Consider the following 22,311-nt stretch of genomic DNA (forward strand, 5'->3'; position numbering starts at 1 on the left):
GGATTGTGTCAAGTGTACCAGAACATTTCTGCAGAATTGAAGGTCCCCAAGAACACTGATCTCCATTTAATGTAAGAAGTTTGGAACCACCAAGACTTCCTATAGCTGGCCGCCTGGCCAAACTGCCCAATCGGTGGAGAAGGGCCTTGATCAGGGACGTGACCAAGAACCCAATGGTCACTGACGGCTCCAGAGTTCCTCTGTGGAGATGGAAGAACCTTCCAGAAGGACAACCATCTCTGCAGCACTGCACCAATCAGGCCTTTATGGTAGAGTGACCAGATGGAAGCCATTCAGTAAAAGGAAATGACAGCCAGCTTGTAGTTTGCCAAAAGGAACCTAAAGGACTCTTGGACCATGAGAAACAAAATGCTCTGGTCTAGTGAGTTCAAAATTCAACCGGAATGCCAAGCGTCACGTCACGTCTGGAGGAAACCTGGCACCATCCCTACGGTGAAGCGCGGTGGCAGCATCATGCTGTGGAGTTGTTTTTCAGTGGCAGGGACTGGGAGACGTCATGATCGAGGGAAAGATGAACAGAACAAAGTACAGAGATCCTTGACGAAAATCTGCTCCAAAGCGCTCAGGACCTCAGACTGGCTTCACATTCCAACAGGACAACGCAGGAGTGTCTCTGAATGTCCTTGAGTGGCCCAGCCAGAGACCGGATTGAACATCTTTGGAGAGACGCTCTCCATCCAACATGACAGAGCTTAAGAGAATCTGCAGAGAAGAATGGGAGAAATCCCAAATACAGATGTGCCAAGCTTGTAGCGTCATACCCAAGAAGACTCCAGTCTGTAATTGCTGCCAAAGGTGCTTCAACTAAGTACAGAGTAAAAGGGTCTGAATACTTAAGTAAATGTATATTTCTGTTTTTAAACCTGTCTTTGCTTTGTCATTAAAGAGATGCCTCAGAGCTCTACAGAAAATTCCTTTGACCCCATGGCTTGGTTTTTGCAATGCTCTGTCAACTGTAGGACCTTATATAGACAGGTGTGTGCCTTTCCAAATCATACCCAATCAATTGAACTTACCACAGGTGGACTCCAATCAAGTTGTAGAAACGTCAAGGATAATCAATGGAAACAGGATGCACCTGAGCTCAATTTGAGTCTCATAGCAAAGGGTCTGGAGACGGAGTCTACAACCCACACAAGTGGCTCAGGTAGTGCAGCTCATCCAGGATGGCACATCAATGCGAGCTGTGGCAAGAAGGTTTGCTGTGTCTGTCAGCGTAGTGTCCAGAGCATGGAGGCAATACCAGGAGACAGGCCAGTACATCAGGAGACGTGTAGGAGGGCAACAACCCAGCAGCAGGACCGCTACCTCCGCCTTTGTGCAAGGAGGAGCACTGCCAGAGCCCTGCAAAATGACCTCCATCAAACGTAGTGCCTCTTTGCTTGACATCATGGGAAAATCAAAAGATATCAGCCAAGAACCCAGAAAAACATTTGTAGACATCAAAAAGTCTGGTTCATTCTTGGGAGCAATTTCCAAACACCTGAAGGTACCACCTGCATCTGCGCAAACAATAGTACACAAGTATAAACACCATGTGACCACCCAGCCGTCATACCGCTCAGGAAGAAGACACGTTCTGTCTCCTAGAGATGAACGTACTTTGGTGCGAAAAGTGCTGTTGTTCTGGGATTGATTTGCAAAGGACCTTGTGAAGATGCTGGAGGAAACAGGTATAAAAGTATCTATATCCACAGTAAAACGAGTCCTATATCGACATAACCTGAAAAGCCGCTCAGCAAGGAAGAAGCCTCTGCCCCAAAACCGCCATAAAAAAAGCCAGACTGCGGTTTGCAACTGCACATGGGGACAAAGATCGTACTTTTTGGAGAAATGTCCTCTGGTCTGATGAAACAAAAATAGAACTGTTTGGCCATAATGAGCATCATTATGTTTGGAGGAAAAAGGGGGAAGCTTGTAAGCCGAAGAACACCATCCCAACCGTGAAGCATGGGGGTGGCAGCATCATGTTGTGGGGTTGCTTTGCTGCAGGAGGGATTGGTGCACTTCACAAAATAGATGGCATCATGAGGTTGGAAAATTATGTGGATATATTGAAGCAACATCTCAAGATATCAGTCAGGATGTTAAAGCTTGGTCGCAAATGGGTCTTCCAAATGGACAATGACCCCAAGCATACTTCCAAAGTTGTGGCAACATGGCTTAAGGATAAAAGTAAAAGTATTGGAGCGGCCATTACAAAGCCCTGACCTCAATCCTACAGAAAATTTGTGGGCAGAACTGAAAAAGCGTGTGCGAGCGAGGAGGCCTACAAACCTGACTCAGTTACACCAGCTCTGTCAGGAGGAATAGGCCAAAACTCACCCAACTTATTGTGGGAAGCTTGTAGATGGCTACCTGAACCGTTTGACCCAAGTTAAACTATTTAAAGGCAATGCTACCAATACTAATTGAGTGCATGTAAACTTCTGACCCACTGGGAATGTGATGAAAGAAATAAAAGCTGAAATAAATAATTATCTCTACTGTTATTCTCACATTTCACATTCTTAAAATAAAGTGGTGATCCTAACGGACCTAAAACAGGGACTTTTTTACAAGGATTAAATGTAAGGAATTGTGAAAAACTGAGTTTAACTGTATTTGGCTAAGGTGTATGTAAACGTCCGACTTCAACTGTATATTGCACTGGTCATCCCCAAAGCCAACACTTCCTTTGGCCGCCTTTCCTTTCCCAGTTCTCTGCTGCCAATTACTGGAAAGAATTGCAAAAATATCTGTAGCCGGAGTCATATCTCCCTCTCTAACTTTAAGCATCAGCTGTCAGAGCAGCTTATCGATCACTGTACCTGTACACAGCCAATCTGTAAATAGCACACCCAAATACCTCATCCCCATATTATTACTTACCCTCTGGCTCTTTTGCACAACAGTATCTCTACTTGCACATCTATCACTCCAGTGTCAATGATAAATTGTATTTTTTTCACCTCCATGGCCTATTTATTGCCTACCTCCCTACTCTTCTACATTTGCACACACTGTAAATAGATTTGTCTTTTTCTTTTCTATTGTGTTATTGACTGTACGTTTGTTTATGTGTAACTCTGTGTTGTTGTTTTTGCCGCACTGCTTTATCTTGGTCAGGTCACAGTTGTTAATGAGAACTTGTTCTCAACTGGCCTACCTGGTTAAATAAAGGTAAGAAAAAATGTGATTTCATGTTGGGCAACATTTCTATAGGCTATGCCATTTTGTGAGAAAGCAGAATTTTGATGTCCTTATTAAAAATAAGAGGATCCCATCAGCTTTCTATAGGCTAGGCCTACTATATTTATTTCTCAATTTTCCTAATATTAAGCACATTGCTTTGCTTTACAACATGAGTATAGTCTACCTGGCTGGCATGAAAATGACCTGCGGGAAAAGCATCCTCCATTCGCTATTTAAGTGCATAGATGACAGGATTTTTCCCCCCCTGCCCTTGTTCCAACAGGTGCATGATAACGGTCCATTCTAAATCAAAACCAATTTCACATATATATTATTTAGTATATGTAAAAACTAGATTAAATTAAGAATAGTCTGATGGATGACAATATCATCACTTGTGAATGATGCCCAGCATGTGCAGTAAGGCAAGAAACAGCATGGTTTTTTTTGCAACTTTTTCAAATCATAGTCACACACATCATGTAGCCTAGCCCATAGACCTATGTTTTGATAAGGTTTCTATCACAACTAAAGTGACCAAATAACTCCAAACGTAGCCTACAACCTCTGGAACACGGTTAGAGAGCACATAGCCTAGAAAGCCAAGTGAAATGTGTTCTTATAAACCCAGCCATTGCTCAATCGCATGTGAAAACAGAGTTTTGACTGGCTACTATTTAAAACAGGATCCCAGCTTTCTCGTGCTGCTATATTTATTGCTAAATTCTTAAAATTAAGCACATTAATCTGTTTTACAACCTGGCATACATAGGCGGCGCATGTGTTTCAAGTTGGGGGAAGCTAATTTTCACCATAAAAATGCATATTTATAATAAAGCATTCCATGCATCATTGCATTTGCAGACTTATTTAAGATAGCCTACTATTCATAATGTGATGAGTAGATTGGATAGTCATAATTTAGGCAACAAAAAAAAGACAGTTCAAAGCATGGTTGAGCTCGTATAGCCTAGGCTATTTTTTATGTATTTATTTTATTTCACCTTTATTTAACTAGGCAAGTCAGTTAAGAACAAATTCTTATTTTCAAAGACGGCCTAGGAACAGTGGGTTGACTGCCTTGTTCAGATGTTTACCTTGTCAGCTCGGGGATTTGATCTTGCAACCTTTCGGTTTACTAGTCCAATGCTCTAACCACTAGGCTAACTACCTGACGCCCCAAATCATGAAGTGTTTATGAGTTGATTTTCGATTCCATTTGCATTGATGTCAGAGTGATTAGAGGGACAATAGATCGCTGAGTACCAGGGCATTAGTGACTGGCAGTTAGCCAGTTTGGTAGGCTACTAATGACCATCAGTAGCAACAGTGCAGTTTTGGAGAAGCCTAGTTACCGTGACTAAATGGTCATGTGGAATTTGACTGCGGTAATATGGTCACCGTAACAGCCCTAGTCACATAAAACAAGGACACTGCATGTTTTTTTGTCATACCTAGTAGCCAGGTCTGTTTGTGCTTTAGTCAACTTCTCTATCATGTATAGCCACGCTAAACATTCCAGAAGAAAAACATAAACAAACTAAACTACTGCAATTCTGTTTCTATAGTTCATATAATTTAATTCACTAATATAATACAATGGGTTCTGTCGACAAAATCATTGACAATAATAACTGACAATTAAATCATAATCAGTAAACTCTTCAAGCAGTGTTTGTGAAAACTAGACATCACATTCTTGCATCCTCTGTCCTTGTTTCCTTCACTCGTAGCCTCTCCTTGAAAGTACATTGGAGCCTGAGGGGAGGAACTTTAACTCCTCTCCAACCAATGTGCTTTGAGAGGGAGATGAGGAATGGTGGAAACAAGGGGAGAATCTCAATTTAATTTCCTTCATTCCTCACGTCCTCTCTCCTCGCTTCCTTCTCAAAACCCATTGGATGAGAAGGCGAGAGGGGAGAGACCTCTGAGCTTTTCATCCAGTGGGCTTTGAGGAGAGAGGATGCAACGAATCAAGGAAATACAATTGAGATTCCCTCAAGGACAAAGGAAGCAAGTATGTGACAGCTATTACATTTTTTTGACAGTGCCTGGCTGACTGAGCTACCATACTACCCATGGCCTGTACAGAAACAACCCCTAGCCCCTACTGCCCAGAGTCTAGACACTTGTGAAGATCTGAGAGGGATTGATGGCTGGTGACACTGTGACAGCTCCACCTTACCCTCTGATAGGCATGGTGGAATTTTGCCGGTATTGCTTAAACCTGTCCAATTCTCTCAGATCTCCAGAAGTGTCTAGTGTTAGAGGTTGTTTCTGGACAGGAACCCACAACCCTTTAGGTGTGGACTTACTGCACAACACTTAAAGCATTGATTGGATGTTTACTTAAATTGCTATACACACATAGATTTGCACAGGTGTAAACTGGACACACCCACGGCACCCTATCAGGCTGAATAGACAGGTCTGGGTAGCTCGAGACCTGCTGTAAACTGTGAAATAATATTTACATGTCTACTATTCACACCCATGCTTAATTCCAGCTAATTGGATGTGCAACCACTGACTAACTATAGCTTGGGCATATATCTAGAAATATATACTGTTGTTTTGTCTGTATAGCATAATTTAAGATTACCAATGGTTAGCTTGGTAGCTAAAATATATCAGTTAGCTAACCATTTACAGTAACAGCAGTTCATTAAGTCAATAAACGCTAAATCTAAACACTAAATCAGAAATTGAGAAATCTTACCTTATCAGTTCATTAATTAATTAATAGATAATAGATTCATAGAATGGAATTAGAAGGGTGAACTCCAACTTTGAAAAAACAGGAAGTGTTGGCTGTGCACTTGACCAGACATTCGACATTTAATCCCACCCACATTGGAATATAGAAATATCAATTTTTTTGTTTATTTTATATGCAAAAATATTTCTTTCGATTTCCTTTTAAAAACTAACAAACAAACCGTTTGCACGTTCCCAATTGCTCCGTTTTAAGTCGAGAAACAAACTATCAAAACGTACATATTATCCACTAAGTATGCTTATTATCTTGACAACATAGACACCAAAATGTTCTGTCAATCCTCAAGATCAACATAATTCCCGCATTTTGGCTGTTGTTAAATCCCGTGCAGTATCACACAAACTCTTCATCACTTGCCTGTCATTCAAAAAATCCTTTCCCGAATCAGCTGATGTTGCGCGCGATAATGTCCGCATGTAACTAAACACCTAGACATCAAACTCACATCAAACAACTATTATGTGTAATTATTGAATGACATTATAGATTTTAGTTGTATTAATCATATTACAAAGTTACTCTTTTTGCATGAAGCGTTGGATTTTTTTAGCACATACATTATTTTGGATATGTGTGCTCATGAAAACTGTTTTCACACCGTAACATAGGGAGATACGAAATGTTGCAAGGTTACAGTATACTTCCGACATTTCCAAACAAAAAAAGAATCCGACAGCAATATCCAGGAATTTCGCAGGATCAAGGTCAATGTGTAATTAAATTGAAGAAAAAAAGCCACAGTATTATTCATGGCTTTGTAACCGCTCAAAAAAAGTTGTTTGCTGCAAGTAATGCTCACTTGTGATGGTAGTTTATAGAAAGACCCATGTGTAATGCTGAAATTTAACCACTTTTCTCACATTACTTGTGTCAGTATTTACCGTCACTCATTGGCATTGTATTTCACAAATCTAGTCTTCTGAATCATTAACAAATCATGTTTCAGATATTTCAAGATAATTAATATAATTATGCTGTTTCCCCAAAAGTATATTAATATTAATATTGTAAAGGTGTTGGTGTTGAAAATGTTACAAATAGCGAATTGATACAACTGCGAAAAAATGGAGAGTGCAACATTGGATCACGTTGTACAAATTCAGCAAGCTTTCGTATCAAAATCAAGTTGCCAGTCCAAAGCGCTACAAAATGGCAGCTGCTCAGTGGTCCGAGCCACTGTATAGCCTACTTTACATTCGTTAATTGGCGTTAAATTACCTATGGAAGAATATGAAAATGTTCACACCACCAGTGCAGACATTATAACAGAGTGATCATCCCCCACGCGTTCTCATTTGTTTACATTAGTCATTTGGATTATTATTATTTATTTTTTTACCGCAAAGACCTCTGGGCCACTAATTTATTTGACGCGGTGAATTGTGGGCAGTCATTGGTCCTCCGAGACGTACTGTCAGAGACAGAAGAGGAAAGAGACACCCCACTCGCTGTATTTTTCTGGTTCAATTAATGTCAATGAACTAAGTAGACCCGACCAGGCCCAGCTGCAATTGCATTGGAGTCTGAGAGACGCACCCAGTTAAGTAGACCGGAACTGATTATTTGTTTCAATGGTAAACGGCTTGTGTGAACTATCTTCATTTATCCACCATCTTTGTTACTGTCTGCTGCTCTTCCATCGGAAAAGATGGCTGCCTCGGCAGCATCGGCGGGTTCTACCCCCGGTTTTTGCCCAAGCTACGCCGTGATATGCTCTTTTCTAGAGCGGTATGGAACCTTGCTTGATTTACCGGAGCTTACATTTCCACAGTTGGAGCGATATCTCCAAGACACAATCTCAGGTATAGTTTGAAAAGCGCGATCTACTATGGGAAGATGGGACTCCACATTGCATAGTGTTCTGTGTCGTTCGTACTAGTTGTGTTATTGTGTGATTTCCAAACATAGCCCATTTTATATACATGTATTGTTGTCCGAGATGTATTATTAGGATCCAGGGTGAAATAGATGCATTGTTTAACCGTGAACTGACCGAAGATCGAAGCGCTTCGGTGTAATTTGGGGCTTTAAATTACAATTTATTTTCCAGCCAAGCCAGCCTTTATCTGCCAGGGACTGAAATGCACTTCATCACACAGCCTACAGAAAATATTGTGCTTTGAACTTTTGCACAAAGGTGATCTGTTTTTAACATTTATTAAAGTATATTGGGTACTCCTATTATTCGGGTTAGGATTGAGTGTTTTGCGTTAAGGACAACATTGTCCATTGTGTTTACAGGTTAAGTAATGTTTTGGCATAGTGGTTCGCTCGCGCTGTATTGCGCATGCGCACGCTCATCTTCGGGGCTTCCTACTCAATGGTGTCCTGCTGTAATTACGCAAAGAATGGTCTGCTTTATTCAAACTATTTTGGCGGATTTTGGTTGTTTGTATCACACACACTACATTGTTATTCCATACTTCCATATTATTGTATTAGTCATGTTACGTTTTTGTTTTATATTGTTAGGAAATTAGCAAATATCTAATTTGAATGCATTGTTTTAATAAATAACACCACGTTGCATTATGCACGCCTTTAAATTTGGTATTGTGCACTGTCCCAGTGTCTCCACTTTAGAGATGTATGACTTGTCTCCTCTCCAACGCCCAGGAAGTTCCAATTCAAACTCCCAATCTCTGCAAATCAAATCAAGCGTTATAATGTCAAAATACGTTCGTTACTCAGCAAATATGGAGTTTCGCTGAGCAACGTTCTTCATTTACTTCGTTACGTCCGGTATGTACTTTCAAAAAAGGTTTAAATAAAAATGTACAACCCACCGAAAAAAATGCCTATTGGCACCTCCAATATCTGGCTTTACTGCCAAGCACAGGTCGGAAGTCTACAACAGTTCAATGAGGTTATAAGATGAATTTATTTTGGTTGTAAATGTTTATTTAGAGCTTTTTTGGAAGTACATACCGGCCATAACAGGAGTAAATGAAGATAGTTGCTCAGCGAAATTCCATATTTGATGAGTAACTCATTTATTTTGAGTTTTTACATTATACAGCTTGCAGAGCAGTCGAATCAGAGCTTTCTGGGCGTTAGAGAGGAGACTCATTGGCGACATCTCTAACGCACAGATACTGGGGCAACCGTGCACAGGAGTTCTTTTTAATATGTGAAGACATTTCTATTTTCTTATTCCCCACTCTCATCAAAACCTATTTTAATTCCTTTGTCTCCATGTGATATGAACTAATGCAAAACTAAATAATTTGAAGTGCTAGTGGACCAATACCTATAAATATTATGAAATGTCGTATGATATGGATTCGTAACAGTGTGTGAGTGGGATTCATATTCAAGATATACATGCTGTAGCTCTTTATTGGCCTATACAATAGGTGATATGTGGTTGAGAAACATTGATGTTTACAAAATGGTGTCATTATCCCACCTCTCCCCTCAGTTCCAAAGATCTTGGTGGACCTTCACGTGAAGTTGTTGAGGAAGATTGGCAAGTCAGTGTCCGCAGACAGATGGGAGAAGTACCTTGTGAAGGTAAATAGATCTCAGAACAAGGCTGGACATTTTCTGCACACTCAGATACAGTTAGGCTTAGCTTAATAGATTAAACACATTTAAATATATTCAATTTTTGTCAAATACAGGCAGTGGCATGAGTCTGGGCATTCTGAATGATGATAGTATTGAGGTTAACCAATGGCTGATGGAATGTGTTTTCTTACAGGTGTGCCATGAGTTCAACAGTACTTGGGCATGGGAGCTTGAAAATAAAGGATACAAGGACATGTCTGTGGAGTGCAAGACTGGAATCCTCAAAGTAAGGTTGCAATATAGCTATAATTAGGCTAGTTCTGCATGCAAAGACATGCAACATATATTTCCAAACAAGATACAGGTGGTAAAAATTACGCATATTTTCACGTTCTTAAATAAGGCCTTTCTTCTGTATGGTACAAAAGTAAATTCTCTGAAAATAGTCATGCCAGTGGTAGTGGGACATAACTTGTGCAGTTCACCCAAGTGTGTTTTTGTATTGCAAGTCATATTGCTGTTGCAATATTCCATAAAAAATATTGCAATATATTTGGCCATATCATGCAGCCCTACTAACATCATTTTTTTCTTCTAAGTGCAACATTTTTCATACTTTCTCTCTTTTCTATCCAGCATTTGTGTGAATGCCAGTTTGATGACAATGTAAAGTTCAAGACAGCAATCAATGAGGAGGATCCCGATAAGATGCGGCTTCTCCCCATTGGCAAGGACAAAGATGGCCTGATGTACTGGTTCCAACTTGACCAGGACAAGAATGTGAGGGTCTATGTGGAGGAGCAGGACGACCTGGACGGGTCTTCCTGGAACTGCATTGTCAGGTACTGTGGAACCATTGGAATGAGGGGCCGGATGTGATTCAGGGGATGAAAGAGACATACTGTTGTACTGCAGAGCCTAAATGTCAAAGGTCTTGTATTCCAGGTGGATCATAGATTACTTGGTTTATATGTAATTTTACCACAAGATTACTAAACTGGAAAGAGTTATTTGAATTATCCATCTCTATACAGAGACAGAAACAGCTTGGCTGAGATCCTGGCACTGCTAAAGACTCAAATCGACCCAGCACTGTTGACAAAGAAAGAAGGAGAGGAGGAAGAAAAAAATAATACTGGGGGAGAAGGTAGTGTTATATCAACAAGGCTTGTTACACCAATAATGTTATTTGTTGTTTACTCACAAACATTTTCATGATATTGATATTGCATGAGTTAAGTAATTTGCCTGGAATTGGATCTATTTTGTCAAAGGTAAACAACTTATTTCCCTGATAGATGCAGTTTTAAATCTTGAACTTTTATTTTCTATGAATATATCATTCTGTTGTAACTGCAATTCCTATTTATACCTTTTTTCCTATCGGGGAAGTTAAAAAGACAGAGGATACCTCAGAGGATGAAGAGGACAAACCCTCCAAGGGTACAGCTTCCTTAGTCTCCCCAAAAACCGAGATTACAGAAAAAGAGGAATCAAAACTAGACGAATCAGATGCCAAATCCTCATTGAATGGCCTCAAAGACGAGTCAGAGTCAAAAAGCCAGTCAGAGGAGCCTATGGTGGATGACAAGGTCACCATAAACACCCAGGCCATCAAAGAAGAGCCAATGGAGGTGTCAGAATCCAAGGAGAGCACAGCCACAAATGCTACAGAGCCTCTTGCAGAGAAACCTTGTCTGACGCCACAGACAGAACAGACAGATGAAGCCAAGAGGAAGACTGCAAATGAACTCCAAAGGGCGATGAAGAATGACCAGCAGGCCAAAATCCCATTGAAAAAGAGAGAGATGAAACTTTGTGAAAATGTTGATAATAATAGTGGCAGTAGTATCTTTGTGCGAAACCCATCTGTTACTCCTGTCAAAGAATCTCCTGAAGTTGAGGAGACAAGTAAAGAGGTCGCTGATGCCCCGGTGGGGATGTGTAAAAGTGATCAAATGAATGGTGATGCTTGGCCTACAACAGAAAAAAGTGTCAATAATGGTTTGAGAGACTCTGCTGATGGCAAAAAACGGCAAACAAAAGCTGCTGCTGGGGAAGAACGTAAAGCAGCAGAATCTAGTGCAAAGGAGAAAATAAACCTGGACAAGGAGAAAGAGGAGATGGCAAGCAACACTGAGGTGGCCATGGCCAATGAAACAAGTCTACAGAAAATGGTTCCAGCAGAAAAGGAAAGCACTGAAGATTCAGAGGAAGTAAAAAAATCGGCCTTAAAAGAGGCTAAATCTCTGTCCCTTCTAATGACAAAGCCATTGACTTCATCTAAGGATGCAACAAGCCCACCGGAGAAGCACGCCGATTGTAAAGAGGAAAAAAAAGTGAAGGTATCCAAGTGGGATGTAAAAGTGTGTCGTAAAGAACACACAACCTATACATCAATAGAAACCGATAAAAACCCTTTGTCTAGTAAGTTACAGAAACCAGATGAAACTAACGGAACAGATTCATCCATTACCTCTCAAGAGGTCAAGTCAGCTGTCTCTAAGGAAACAGATAAAACAGTTGTCAATAAGGACGGTTATCCCCTTTCTGTCGTGAAAGATATGGAAAAACCACCCAGCACAAAAGGTACAGAAAAGTGGTCAAACCCTAAAAACCCAGAAACCTCAGTCCTCACTAAACAAACCGGGAGACCTGACCCAATTACAGAGAAACCAGACCGCTCTAAATGCATAAAGATGCCAACAGTCATAAAAAATACAGAGAAACCACCTGACAAAGAGGGTGTAGAGAAATGTGATGTTTCTAAAGATATCAAAACTTCTGTAATTAAAAAGACAGAGATTTCAGAAAGGGGTAAAGATGCTGAGAACCTGGCCATCTCTCAAGAGACCAATAAGTCCTCATTCCTTAAAAAGGCAGACAAACCAGTTTCCAATAAAGAAGCAGAGAAACTGGAGAGCACTGAAGAGACTGATAAATCGTTGGTCATTAAAATGACAGTGAAACCAGAGGCATCTAAACATACAGAGAAATGTGATAACCCTAAAGACATTAAAATTTCAGCTGTCACCAAGGAGAAACCTGCTGTAGGCACAGATGCAAAGGCTGCCGCTGAGGTGAAGAAAAAAGCTGTCCTGGAGAAAGACGTTTTCTCAGCGTCTATCTGTAAAGATGAAATGAGAACTGTTGCTAAAGCGACTAAGACACAATCTGGACCAAAAGACGTGGAGATGGCAGACGTCTCTGAGAAAACAACCCAATCACAACTGGATGAACCCATAAAGGTAGAGAAATCGGCTACCCCTAAAGATGCAGAGAAATGTGCTACCCCTAAAGACACAGATAAATCTACTAAATTGGTTACCCCTAAGGAAGGTGGGAAATTGGCTACCCCAAAAGACACAGAGAAATCAGCAATGCCTAAAGACACAGTGAAATATGCTCAAACGGCAGCGCCTAAAGACGCAGAGAAATTGGCTAACCCTAAAGATGCTGAGAAGTCTGCTAAATCAGCTACACCTACCCCTAAAGATGCTGAGAAGTCTGCTAAATCAGCTACACCTACCCCTAAAGATGCTGAGAAGTCTGCTAAATCAGCTACACCTACCCCTAAAGATGCTGAGAAATCGGCTAAAAACACAGAGACGACCTCTAAAAAGATAGAACAATCTTCTAGGGGACAGAAACCAGACACTGAAGAAACTGAGAAACTGGCAGACACAAAGACAGTTGCAGAAAAAGGAGAGAAACTTGTCACCTTTCAGGACGCCAAGCAATTACCCTCTCTCAAAAAGTCTGTCTCAGTGGAGGGGAAACAGGAGGAGCCTATGGAAATGCGTTCGGAAAAGTCAACACACGACAACATAAAGATCAAGGGACATGCTGAAAAAGGCTGGCCAAAAAAGGCTGTTAAAAGTGGAGTGAAGTTTGAGACCAAGCCTATCAAAGACCCAAAGCCCATGGACTGTGATGCACCATCAGAAAAACAGGCTGTTAGTAAGAAGGCATCATCTCTCACAGAGACTGAGGGTGAGACGGACAAAAGCCAGGACAAAGTCATCAAGGAAGATTCCACAACACAGGGATGGCCCCAAAAACAGGATTGGAGTAAGGATGATCAGGCTAAGACAAATGACAAAAAGGAGGATGATGGAACTGAGAAAGATTCAACGGTAGCAGAGAAATCGGGTCAGGCAAAAGCAAGTGAGGGGTCTGAGGAAGATGAGAACAAGAACAAAGAGGATGAGGACAAGAGTGAAAAAAAGGATGCGGGAACAACATCAGAGATCCAAGAGGAGGGGATTCGCCTGAAAATACGCGGGATTACCCACCGGAGGAGAGCTGAGCTCCAGAGGAAGGAGAGGGACTCTGGGTCAGATACTGGTGAGACTGGGAGATCCCTGAGGAGGTCACCCAGGATCTGCAGGCCGACCGCTAAGGGGGTGGAGTTCCAGGACAGGAGGATGGAGAAGAAAGAGGCCACACCCCCTGTAGAGAAGGGTGATGAGGAGGAGAAAACTGTTCAGAGGAAACCGAGAGAGAAGGTTGATCAAGATGGACTGTACAAATCTAAGGTAAGTTCTTTCAGTAACTGCAGATATTTCTACATTCATATGTTGGATTGTGAATGCATGTTTTTGGATCAACAGTGTCTTTTAGATCAGGGATTCACACATTGTCAGCCATCAGGAACTTATGTGTATGCTGTCCTACATTAGCTTCATGAAACCCAAAAGTTAGAATGTCTGTGTTTATAATTTGGCTGTCAAGATGACATCTGTTTTCAGGGGCGACGGAGGAGAAAGACCCGGTGGTCCAACACTCGAACACAAAGGCGCAAAAATAATGGTTCTGGTGAAGACGATGAAAGCGAGTCGAGCGAAGAGGAGAGCGAGGAGGACAACAGTGATGAGAGCTTTAAGGTGGAGAGGAGGAAGAGGAACAGGGAGAGGCACAGCGACGACTCTGACACCTCCTCGGATGATGACCTCCCTCCTAACGATGACCCCTGCAAACACTGCGGCCTCCCCAACCATCCTGAGCTGGTGGGTCCTGAAAATGTGATCCCTATTTTCTCAGCTCAATAAATGGCACAATGGGTCGCATATAGTTGTGATAATTATAATGGAATTGCCCACATGGTGGGCTGCAGGGCTCTGGTCAAGTCCACATAAGTTTCAGTCAATTCAGAATGTAAATCCAATTCCAATTCCACATCTTTGTTATTTTAAATGCATTGAAGATAATTAAAATTGGAATTTCAGTGTACTTTCTGAATTGAAATGGAATTGACCCCAATCCTGGTGGGCTGTCAGTGGTTATACTATATTCATATTATGTATCTAAACTGACTGATAAGACTACAAAATAATGTGTTCCAGCTAATACACCTTCGTGTTCCCCTCACAGATTTTGCTGTGTGACTCGTGCGATAGCGGCTACCACACGGCCTGCCTCAGACCCCCTCTCATGATCATCCCAGACGGGGAGTGGTTCTGTCCACCCTGCCAACATGTAAGTAGCCACCAGATGGTAAACAATTGGTAGTTGCACTACAGTTTAGATGCTAGCCGCATTATTGTTTTAAACTAATGGCTTGCTTTGTGTGGTATTATTTGTCATTCTTACCCCTCTTTCCTCGTGACCCCTGCAGAAGCTGCTCTGTGACAAGCTTGAGGAGCAGCTTACTGATCTCGATGCTTCCCTGAAAAAGAGGGAGCGCGCTGAGCGACGGTATCAACCTCTGAACCATGACCCATGGTGTAAAACAGCAAATGACAACAGGAAGATAATGTAGCACATAAAGTTGTTTTAAATTATTTTATTTTCTCCCTCCAGAAAAGAGCGGTTGGTCTATGTTGGAATCAGTGTTGAAAACATCATCACTCCCTCGGTAGGCAGCATTTGGTTGCTATGGTTATACCATCATGGAAGTCAATTGCAACACATCCAGAATTCAGTGTGTTTGTAGGACATCTGTGTAAGATGGTCTGTCACACTGTTCCTTGCCTAGCCTAGACTGATGTCAGCATAAATGTTTGCTTCCTATATTGTACTGTGAACTGACACATTGCCAACTGTCATTTTTAGTTGGCGATAGAGGAAGAAAGGGAGGAAGAGGTGGTGAAAAAGGAGAAGAAAGAGCGAACCAAGAGCTGGGGTCGAAGGTCGACAAGGGCAAAGAAAAGCATAAGCTACAGGTATGACGTCTGTACTGAACTCATGGTTATCAGAACATTGTATGTGCTGTGTGTGGCTGGTCTTTATTTATTGTTTCAGTATGGTGGCTGATAAATTCCCTGAATAATTTCAACGTCTTGTTTGCAGGTTTGATGAATTTGATGAGGCTATTGAGGAGGCAATTGAAGAAGACATCAGAGAGGCTGATGGTGGAGGTAGGAAGACATTATGGAATATGGCAACCACGTCCCAGAATTATGACTTTCATTCAATAGTTTATGCTGCGTTTTATTGATGTTCTGAAATCATTTTTGGCTTTATCATTTCATCTGTGCAAACATGCTGCTTGCTCAGATGCCCTAATAATTGTGCACTCCTTTAATAAGGGTTACGAAGAGTCAAGTCTGAGGCTGTATTTCATCCTAAGATAGATGTTCCCTCTCTGCCCTCGTATACATATCCACTCCTTTCAGTTCTGTCAGGAGGAGTGAACGAGGGTAAAATAGGGATTTTCCCTGAATGAAATGCAGCCTCAGAGCTTTTTAACTTATGTAGCCTGCAAACAATCTTTGTGTGCCTGTTGGATTGAGTCTAAATGCTAACATGTGCTGCCCTCTACAGGAGCTGGTCGAGGCAAGGACATGGCCAACATCACAGGCCATAGCAGAGGGAAGGACATGTCCACTATCCTGGCAGCAGGAGAGGGTGGCGAGGGAAAGGAGAATGGGTGCCCGCCGCGGCCCAACGCCGGCCAGCGCAGGAAGAAGCGCCGGCGTCTCAACGACCTGGACAGCGACAGCACTATGGAGGAGGAAGAGAGCGAGGACGAGTTCCGTCTCAGTGACAGGTAGGTTCATTAGGAAAGTGGGAGGTAGGGGTTCATGAATCAGAACAGGGAGGTTGTGTCCATAAGGCACCAAATGGAAGACAATGGACTGAAACGCGGAGGGACTACCTAGACTTTTTTGTTTTCCACTGCAAAATGTTTTTAAACATTTCCCATTGTATGCCATAATGAACACAAGCCATGGTTCCACTTAATTGATGGCTATTACAGCCACAAAGGTGTGACACAAAGGGGTGTTGAATTAATTTGTCACTCATTCTTCTGTTTTTTTCTCTCTCCACTGCACATTTTTTCATGTAGTACGGAGGAAGAGGAGTTTGTGGCGTCGGACAAGAGCGATGCAGAGAGCGAAGTGGCAGTCGACTCCAATGACGACAGCGACTTCGGCAGCACACAGCGCAGAACCGCCAGGACAAGGAGGCCGGCCAAACGTCAGAGGAGCACTCAGCCGCGACGGCGCCACAGACCACGAAGGTACTCAGACGATGAAGAGGAGACTAGTGAGGAAGAAGAGGAAGAAATAGGTATGTTGGCATCGTCATTTCCTCTGTGGTTTGAAAGGGCATTACACTCCAGAATCAAACTTTGTTAGATGTTTTCAATTAATTGAAAAGGTCCTGATTTGTGGCACTTATCAGTTCCATTCATTTGGAGTTGAGGACTTCGGTACGCTGGTTAGACACAGCCAATTGTGTGGGATGTGGATCCATCTTTTGATTTTTAAGGTCTGAAAACTTCTGTGTTGATTTTGTAATTGTCCTTTTAAAAACCTATAGGTATGTGATGTGGCTCTCTTTCTGTGTTGACCTGTGTAACTAGTGTCGGAGGGCTCCAGCGAGTTCAGCGATAGTGACCTGGACTGTAGCCGACGCCGATCCCGCCGGAGTCAGACGACGAAGCAGGTCAACTACTGCGAGTCGTCCGGAGACTCTGACGGCTCTAAGGCCAACACAAACCGCGACAAAGTCAAACCGTGGCGGCGCCTCGCCAGTTCTGATAGCGAAGGTCAGGCAGACATTTTTTTTCTAAACGCGTGCTCTTTTCCTCACCGACCCCGCCATTAGCATAGGTTCTTTGTAGGATGTATGTAAACTGTAGTTAGTTGGCTAATATTTTTATTTATTTAACATGTCCTCACTTGCCGTCACTTTAACTGATATTAACAATATGGTTTTATCTAACGTCCATGGTTTCCATGTACCTTGTTCTTTCAGCGAGCTCCTCCAGAGGCTCGGACGACAGCGAGAGGGAGAGGACTAGGTTAAAGAGGAGGGCCGACTCATCCGAGAAAGAGTCCCAGCAGCACCGCAGACGACTTTCACTGAAACGGCGGCGAGCCTCTGAGGAGGACGATGACGACCACGATTCCGATGAATCATCGGAGGGAGAACGTCCTGTCCGCAAGCGTGTGAACCGCATCGACTCGGACGACTCTGACAAGGAGGAGAAGGAGACGAAAGAAACCAGGGAAGAGGAGGAAGGGGGGGTGCTGGGGAAGGGAGCCAGCCCGTTGGACTACAGCCTGGTGGAGCTGCATCCCCCCACCAACGGACAGAGTCCCATCAAGGCCCTAGAGGGCCTGGCTCACATTGGGCCCCAAAAACCTGTGGCCACAGCTGTCGCCATAGCGCCCAATGGACTGGAGTTGGCACCACAGGATGATGATGAGGATGACCTCCTGGGGGTCACAGACCTGGTGGACTTTGTCTGCAACAGTGATATGTTGTAAAACTCAAGTTGTACGTTTGTTCTTTTCTGTAGTATTTTGTTAATGTTTTTGTCCTGTCCTTATTATAAAAAGGTTTTATTCATCCTCCTTGTCGTCCCCCCCCCCCCCCCCCCCCCCATTAGTATGACGCCATCCATCCATATGAAATGGACATCTTACGGGGGGGGGAGAAAGTTCATTGTCTTCACACCTTTCGTAGTGTGATTGTACAGTCATTGAGAGCACTAACTCCGAAAGTTGTTAAGTGGCACGTTACTTTGCATTGTCTTATCCTCTGTACTCAGTCACCGATGGACATGTGGCTCAGATACTTGACCGTAAATGACACACAAATCAACCTACCTGTTTCTCCAGCCAACTTCCAGGGTTGTCTACTCAGGGGTCCATCCACTACCCCCACATACAAAGAGTCCATCTCCCAAATTCTTGGTTGTGTTCATTAGGCCCCAAACGACAGAAAACAGACAAACCGTGAGGGACTACCTTGCCTTGTCTATTTTTAAGAAATGCTCATTTTCCATTGTGTGACCTAATGAACATGACCCATGACTTCCTGTTCTCCTGAGAGGCACCTCTCAGTGTTCCTGCCTGGGAAAGAGGACATTTTATTGTATGACATTAATTAATTGTTTGTTGGTAGGATGTAGATGTGTATTGTCGTTCAACATATTTATGAGAATAGATGTCAGGGGTCAAACTGCATTCCATTTACGACTTAAATGAACCTAGTTTTGTGGATCAACTGCTGGAAACCAATCGTTGTTTTTATCCCCCTGCTCTTTACCCCAAACTTTAAATATGAATGTCTTTCACTTTTTTGATATTTGAATTCCACATTTTAATCCTCCTACATCGATCAAACTATTTATTCTTTGTTTTGATGTGTTCAATTCGTCAGTTGTTTGATAAGCTAAACCATTACACAGGTTTCCCACTTTCTTTTATAGACCATTTACAACAAGCACTGGATGAAAAAGCATGAGCATAACAGTTTAAGTCAGCATTCCCATAGGAAAACAGGACACAGAACCATCATCATCATGCTAGAAACAACTTTTTTTTTTAACTGACAGACTGACAGACCAGACCCACAACCGATCCCATACTTTCTAGAAAATACAATCTCCAAAAGAGTGTTTTTCTCATGGATTTGGTTAATTGTTTTTACCCAAAGTATTGAAATGTTGTACTGCAGCCTATATCCCGTTTTTATTTTTATCAAACGTTCCCATCAAGTGGTATTTTAACCATTTTTAATTATTGTTACAAAACACTATCAAGGCAGCTAGCTCCTCAGTGCATCACGCCAAATTACAGGTGTCATTTAATCAACATTAAAATCTGTTAACTACCACCACATTGACAAGACTTTCCTTTAAATGGAGGTTTGAGTGTATTTAATGTCACCAACTAGAGTAGACCAACCCTGATCTTCTCACCTCTGTGTGCACATGTTTCTAAAAACCGAGTTTAGTTTTTGTACGTATAAATATCATTTTAGTGTGTGCTGCCAACACTATCAATGGATTAAATGCCCACGTTTTAGTCTTTTTTATATGCAAATATTCAAAGGGATTTGTTATGTACAGAATTTGCCAACTTTCTCTGTTCCTTTCAATAACCATGTCAGCATTTTAACCATTATTTTACGTACGTTGTGTTTTTATAATGTATTTCTTTGTATATCAAATCATCCACTTATTGTTTTCCTCCTAGGCAAGCCAAGTGGCATACTGTTTCCTATGTACCTTCTTGTCGATACTGTGTGTAGGTTCAAAACCTTGAAGTAAAGGTACTTACTGAGTATACACCTAACTACCTGTCGTTGTTCATCAAGACTATTATTTTGAAATATTATTTTTTTAATAAAAGAAAAATGTCCCCTGGTCTTTTCGGACCCCTCTGCCACTTCCAGTGTTGATTGTAGAGAACACTACCCCGCTCTAGTCTTCCCTCTACATCTTACTGCATCAACTGGAGACTAAATAAATGTCTCAGATCTCAGAAAGCCTATCCTTTGTCTGTTCTCAAATATGAGCTCATTTTGGTTTTAGGGTTCCATTTTGAGGTCAGGTTAAATCACTGCCTTTCTGGGCCTATGTTCAAAAAGTTTCTCAGAGTAGGACTGCTGTCCATATATTATTCATAATGACCTAAAAGGCAACTGATCCTATATCAGCACTCCTACTCTAAGACTGTGAATACAGGCTTTGGCCTTGAATCAAAAGAAGATTATGGATAAACGGCATGCTGGATGGGAAATTGTCCAGACCATAAATTGACCTCTAATGTTAGTGTGTATATCTAGTTTTTGCTGTAATGTATATTTAGAGGCATTTTCTTTTATCATGGAAATAAATATATTTGGCAATTATTTGATTGCATCTGTTTATAATAGTTTTCCTTGAAGAGGGGTTGTGATATTGGCACCACTTTTGTAATGAATTCATTGGATATCTGGCATGTTTGTTGGATGTTATTTTGTTATGTGCAGATGCGTTGGCCACCTTAAGGATTTACGAGGTTCAATAGCCACAGACCTCTAAACTCTTTTGCTCAGCAGTGTTCCTTGTGTCTTACTACTGAACAAGAGAGCATGAACCAACCACTGGAGGCACGGACTACACCTGGCAGGACTGATGAGTTGTGTTCAGTAAGCATAAAATGGTAGAAAACAGAGTGAAATGGGGAGGTACTAACTGAACTTGTCCAATATGAAGCACTTGTTTTAATTTTCAGTTGTGCCCCAATGAACATGACCCTGGACACAAAGGTGGCCATCGTCAGAATCATGGGAAAAGTTCAAGATAAATGCGCTCTAATTAAGAAATGAAGCCTGTTTGTAAATTTGTCTTTTGTAAAAAAAAAGTGTTGGCATGTGTTCATCACCGATGGTAAACTTATTAGTCTTGGTTAATCACACAATGTTTTTAATACTTCAAAGTGTGAAGGAAGATTTCCGAGGCTAATTAAAAATCATTTCTGAGCTGCCTGCAATGCACTCAACTAACGTGATAATATTGACTACAGTTACCGCACCATTAGTTGGACTGCCCCAAAGCTTCTACTGGCAGTTGCATTGTGGGAATCAGATGCAAATAACTAGGGTTAGTTTACCATTGTTTTGGGATGAAAAAATGTATGATTTCTGATGTAATGTTCTCAAGAGATTACGTTTATCACCTGTATTTCATGAGTATGACATGGTGGACCTACTTCATTTTAAATGACAAATCTGTTGGAGCAAATGATCATATAAAGGTAGGAGTACACTAGTTGGGAGGGGCAGTCTGACACAGGCAGTCCTCTGCCAGGGGGAAGTTGGTGCCAATGATTCAAAAGTGTTCATTATTATTGTTTATTACATGTAGAATTGAAGACTGGGGAGACAACTATACTGTAGGTCTGGTATATCAACATGAGCTTATAGATTGGTTTTCTATGTTTTGTCTGTTACTCTTCAATACCTTTTTGTTAACTTTACTCTATTTTCTTTCATATTAATACGATCTTGTACATTTGTCATAATAAAAAGCTTTTTTAAACAAGGAATGGTAGGCCTACTTGTTTTCTGTCTCTTGAAAAGGGGAGAGGACAGCATGATGGTGTGAAATATTGATACAATCAGCTTTCTGACTAATGCAGGCATAACCACTTGAGAACCGTGCTTCTACATCGGCATTGCTTGCTGTTTGGGGTTTTAGGCTGGGTTTCTGTACAGCACTTTGAGATATCAGCTGATGTAAGAAGGGCTATATAAATACATTTGATTTGAGAACATCTGGAGGAAGTGTTGAGGGGGCATGTTTCCTTAAAGATGCATTCATGGAAGTTTAGTTGCTATTGTTTTCTCCAGAAATGTTGACGTGTGTGGTTGCTGTATGGTTTATTTACACGTCTTAACTCATGAAAACAATATTTTAGGTCGTTTTTTTTGTTGCTAATCGATGTAGAGAGGTGTGCCCCTTTCTGTCAAATTAGGGCATTTCTGGAAAATACTTGTCTATTTTAGGTGGACTTTTGGCTCAAGAGCACCCCTAGTCGTTATTAAAGTTCCGTATGGTTTATTTGCGAGTTTGTTTTGCATGGTCGGGTGCCCCGGGTGGA

General features: G+C 41.7%; 1 protein-coding gene across 1 annotated transcript; it reads left to right on the forward strand.

The window, feature by feature from the left end:
* Nucleotides 1-7,374: 7,374 nt before the first annotated feature.
* LOC129868082 (remodeling and spacing factor 1-like) lies at nucleotides 7,375-20,578 on the forward strand. The gene is made up of 16 exons (XM_055941702.1): nucleotides 7,375-7,776; nucleotides 9,396-9,487; nucleotides 9,678-9,770; nucleotides 10,121-10,326; nucleotides 10,519-10,631; nucleotides 10,877-14,022; nucleotides 14,236-14,493; nucleotides 14,858-14,962; nucleotides 15,102-15,181; nucleotides 15,287-15,341; nucleotides 15,539-15,648; nucleotides 15,776-15,843; nucleotides 16,250-16,475; nucleotides 16,776-16,999; nucleotides 17,295-17,480; nucleotides 17,690-20,578. Exons 1-16 carry the CDS (start codon nucleotides 7,623-7,625, stop codon nucleotides 18,202-18,204), a joined length of 5,631 nt encoding a protein of 1,876 aa, XP_055797677.1. The 5' UTR covers nucleotides 7,375-7,622; the 3' UTR covers nucleotides 18,205-20,578.
* Nucleotides 20,579-22,311: the final 1,733 nt, after the last annotated feature.

The sequence above is a fragment of the Salvelinus fontinalis genome, chromosome 13 (genome assembly GCF_029448725.1).
Source record: "Salvelinus fontinalis isolate EN_2023a chromosome 13, ASM2944872v1, whole genome shotgun sequence".
In the NCBI taxonomy this organism is placed as follows: domain Eukaryota; kingdom Metazoa; phylum Chordata; class Actinopteri; order Salmoniformes; family Salmonidae; genus Salvelinus; species Salvelinus fontinalis.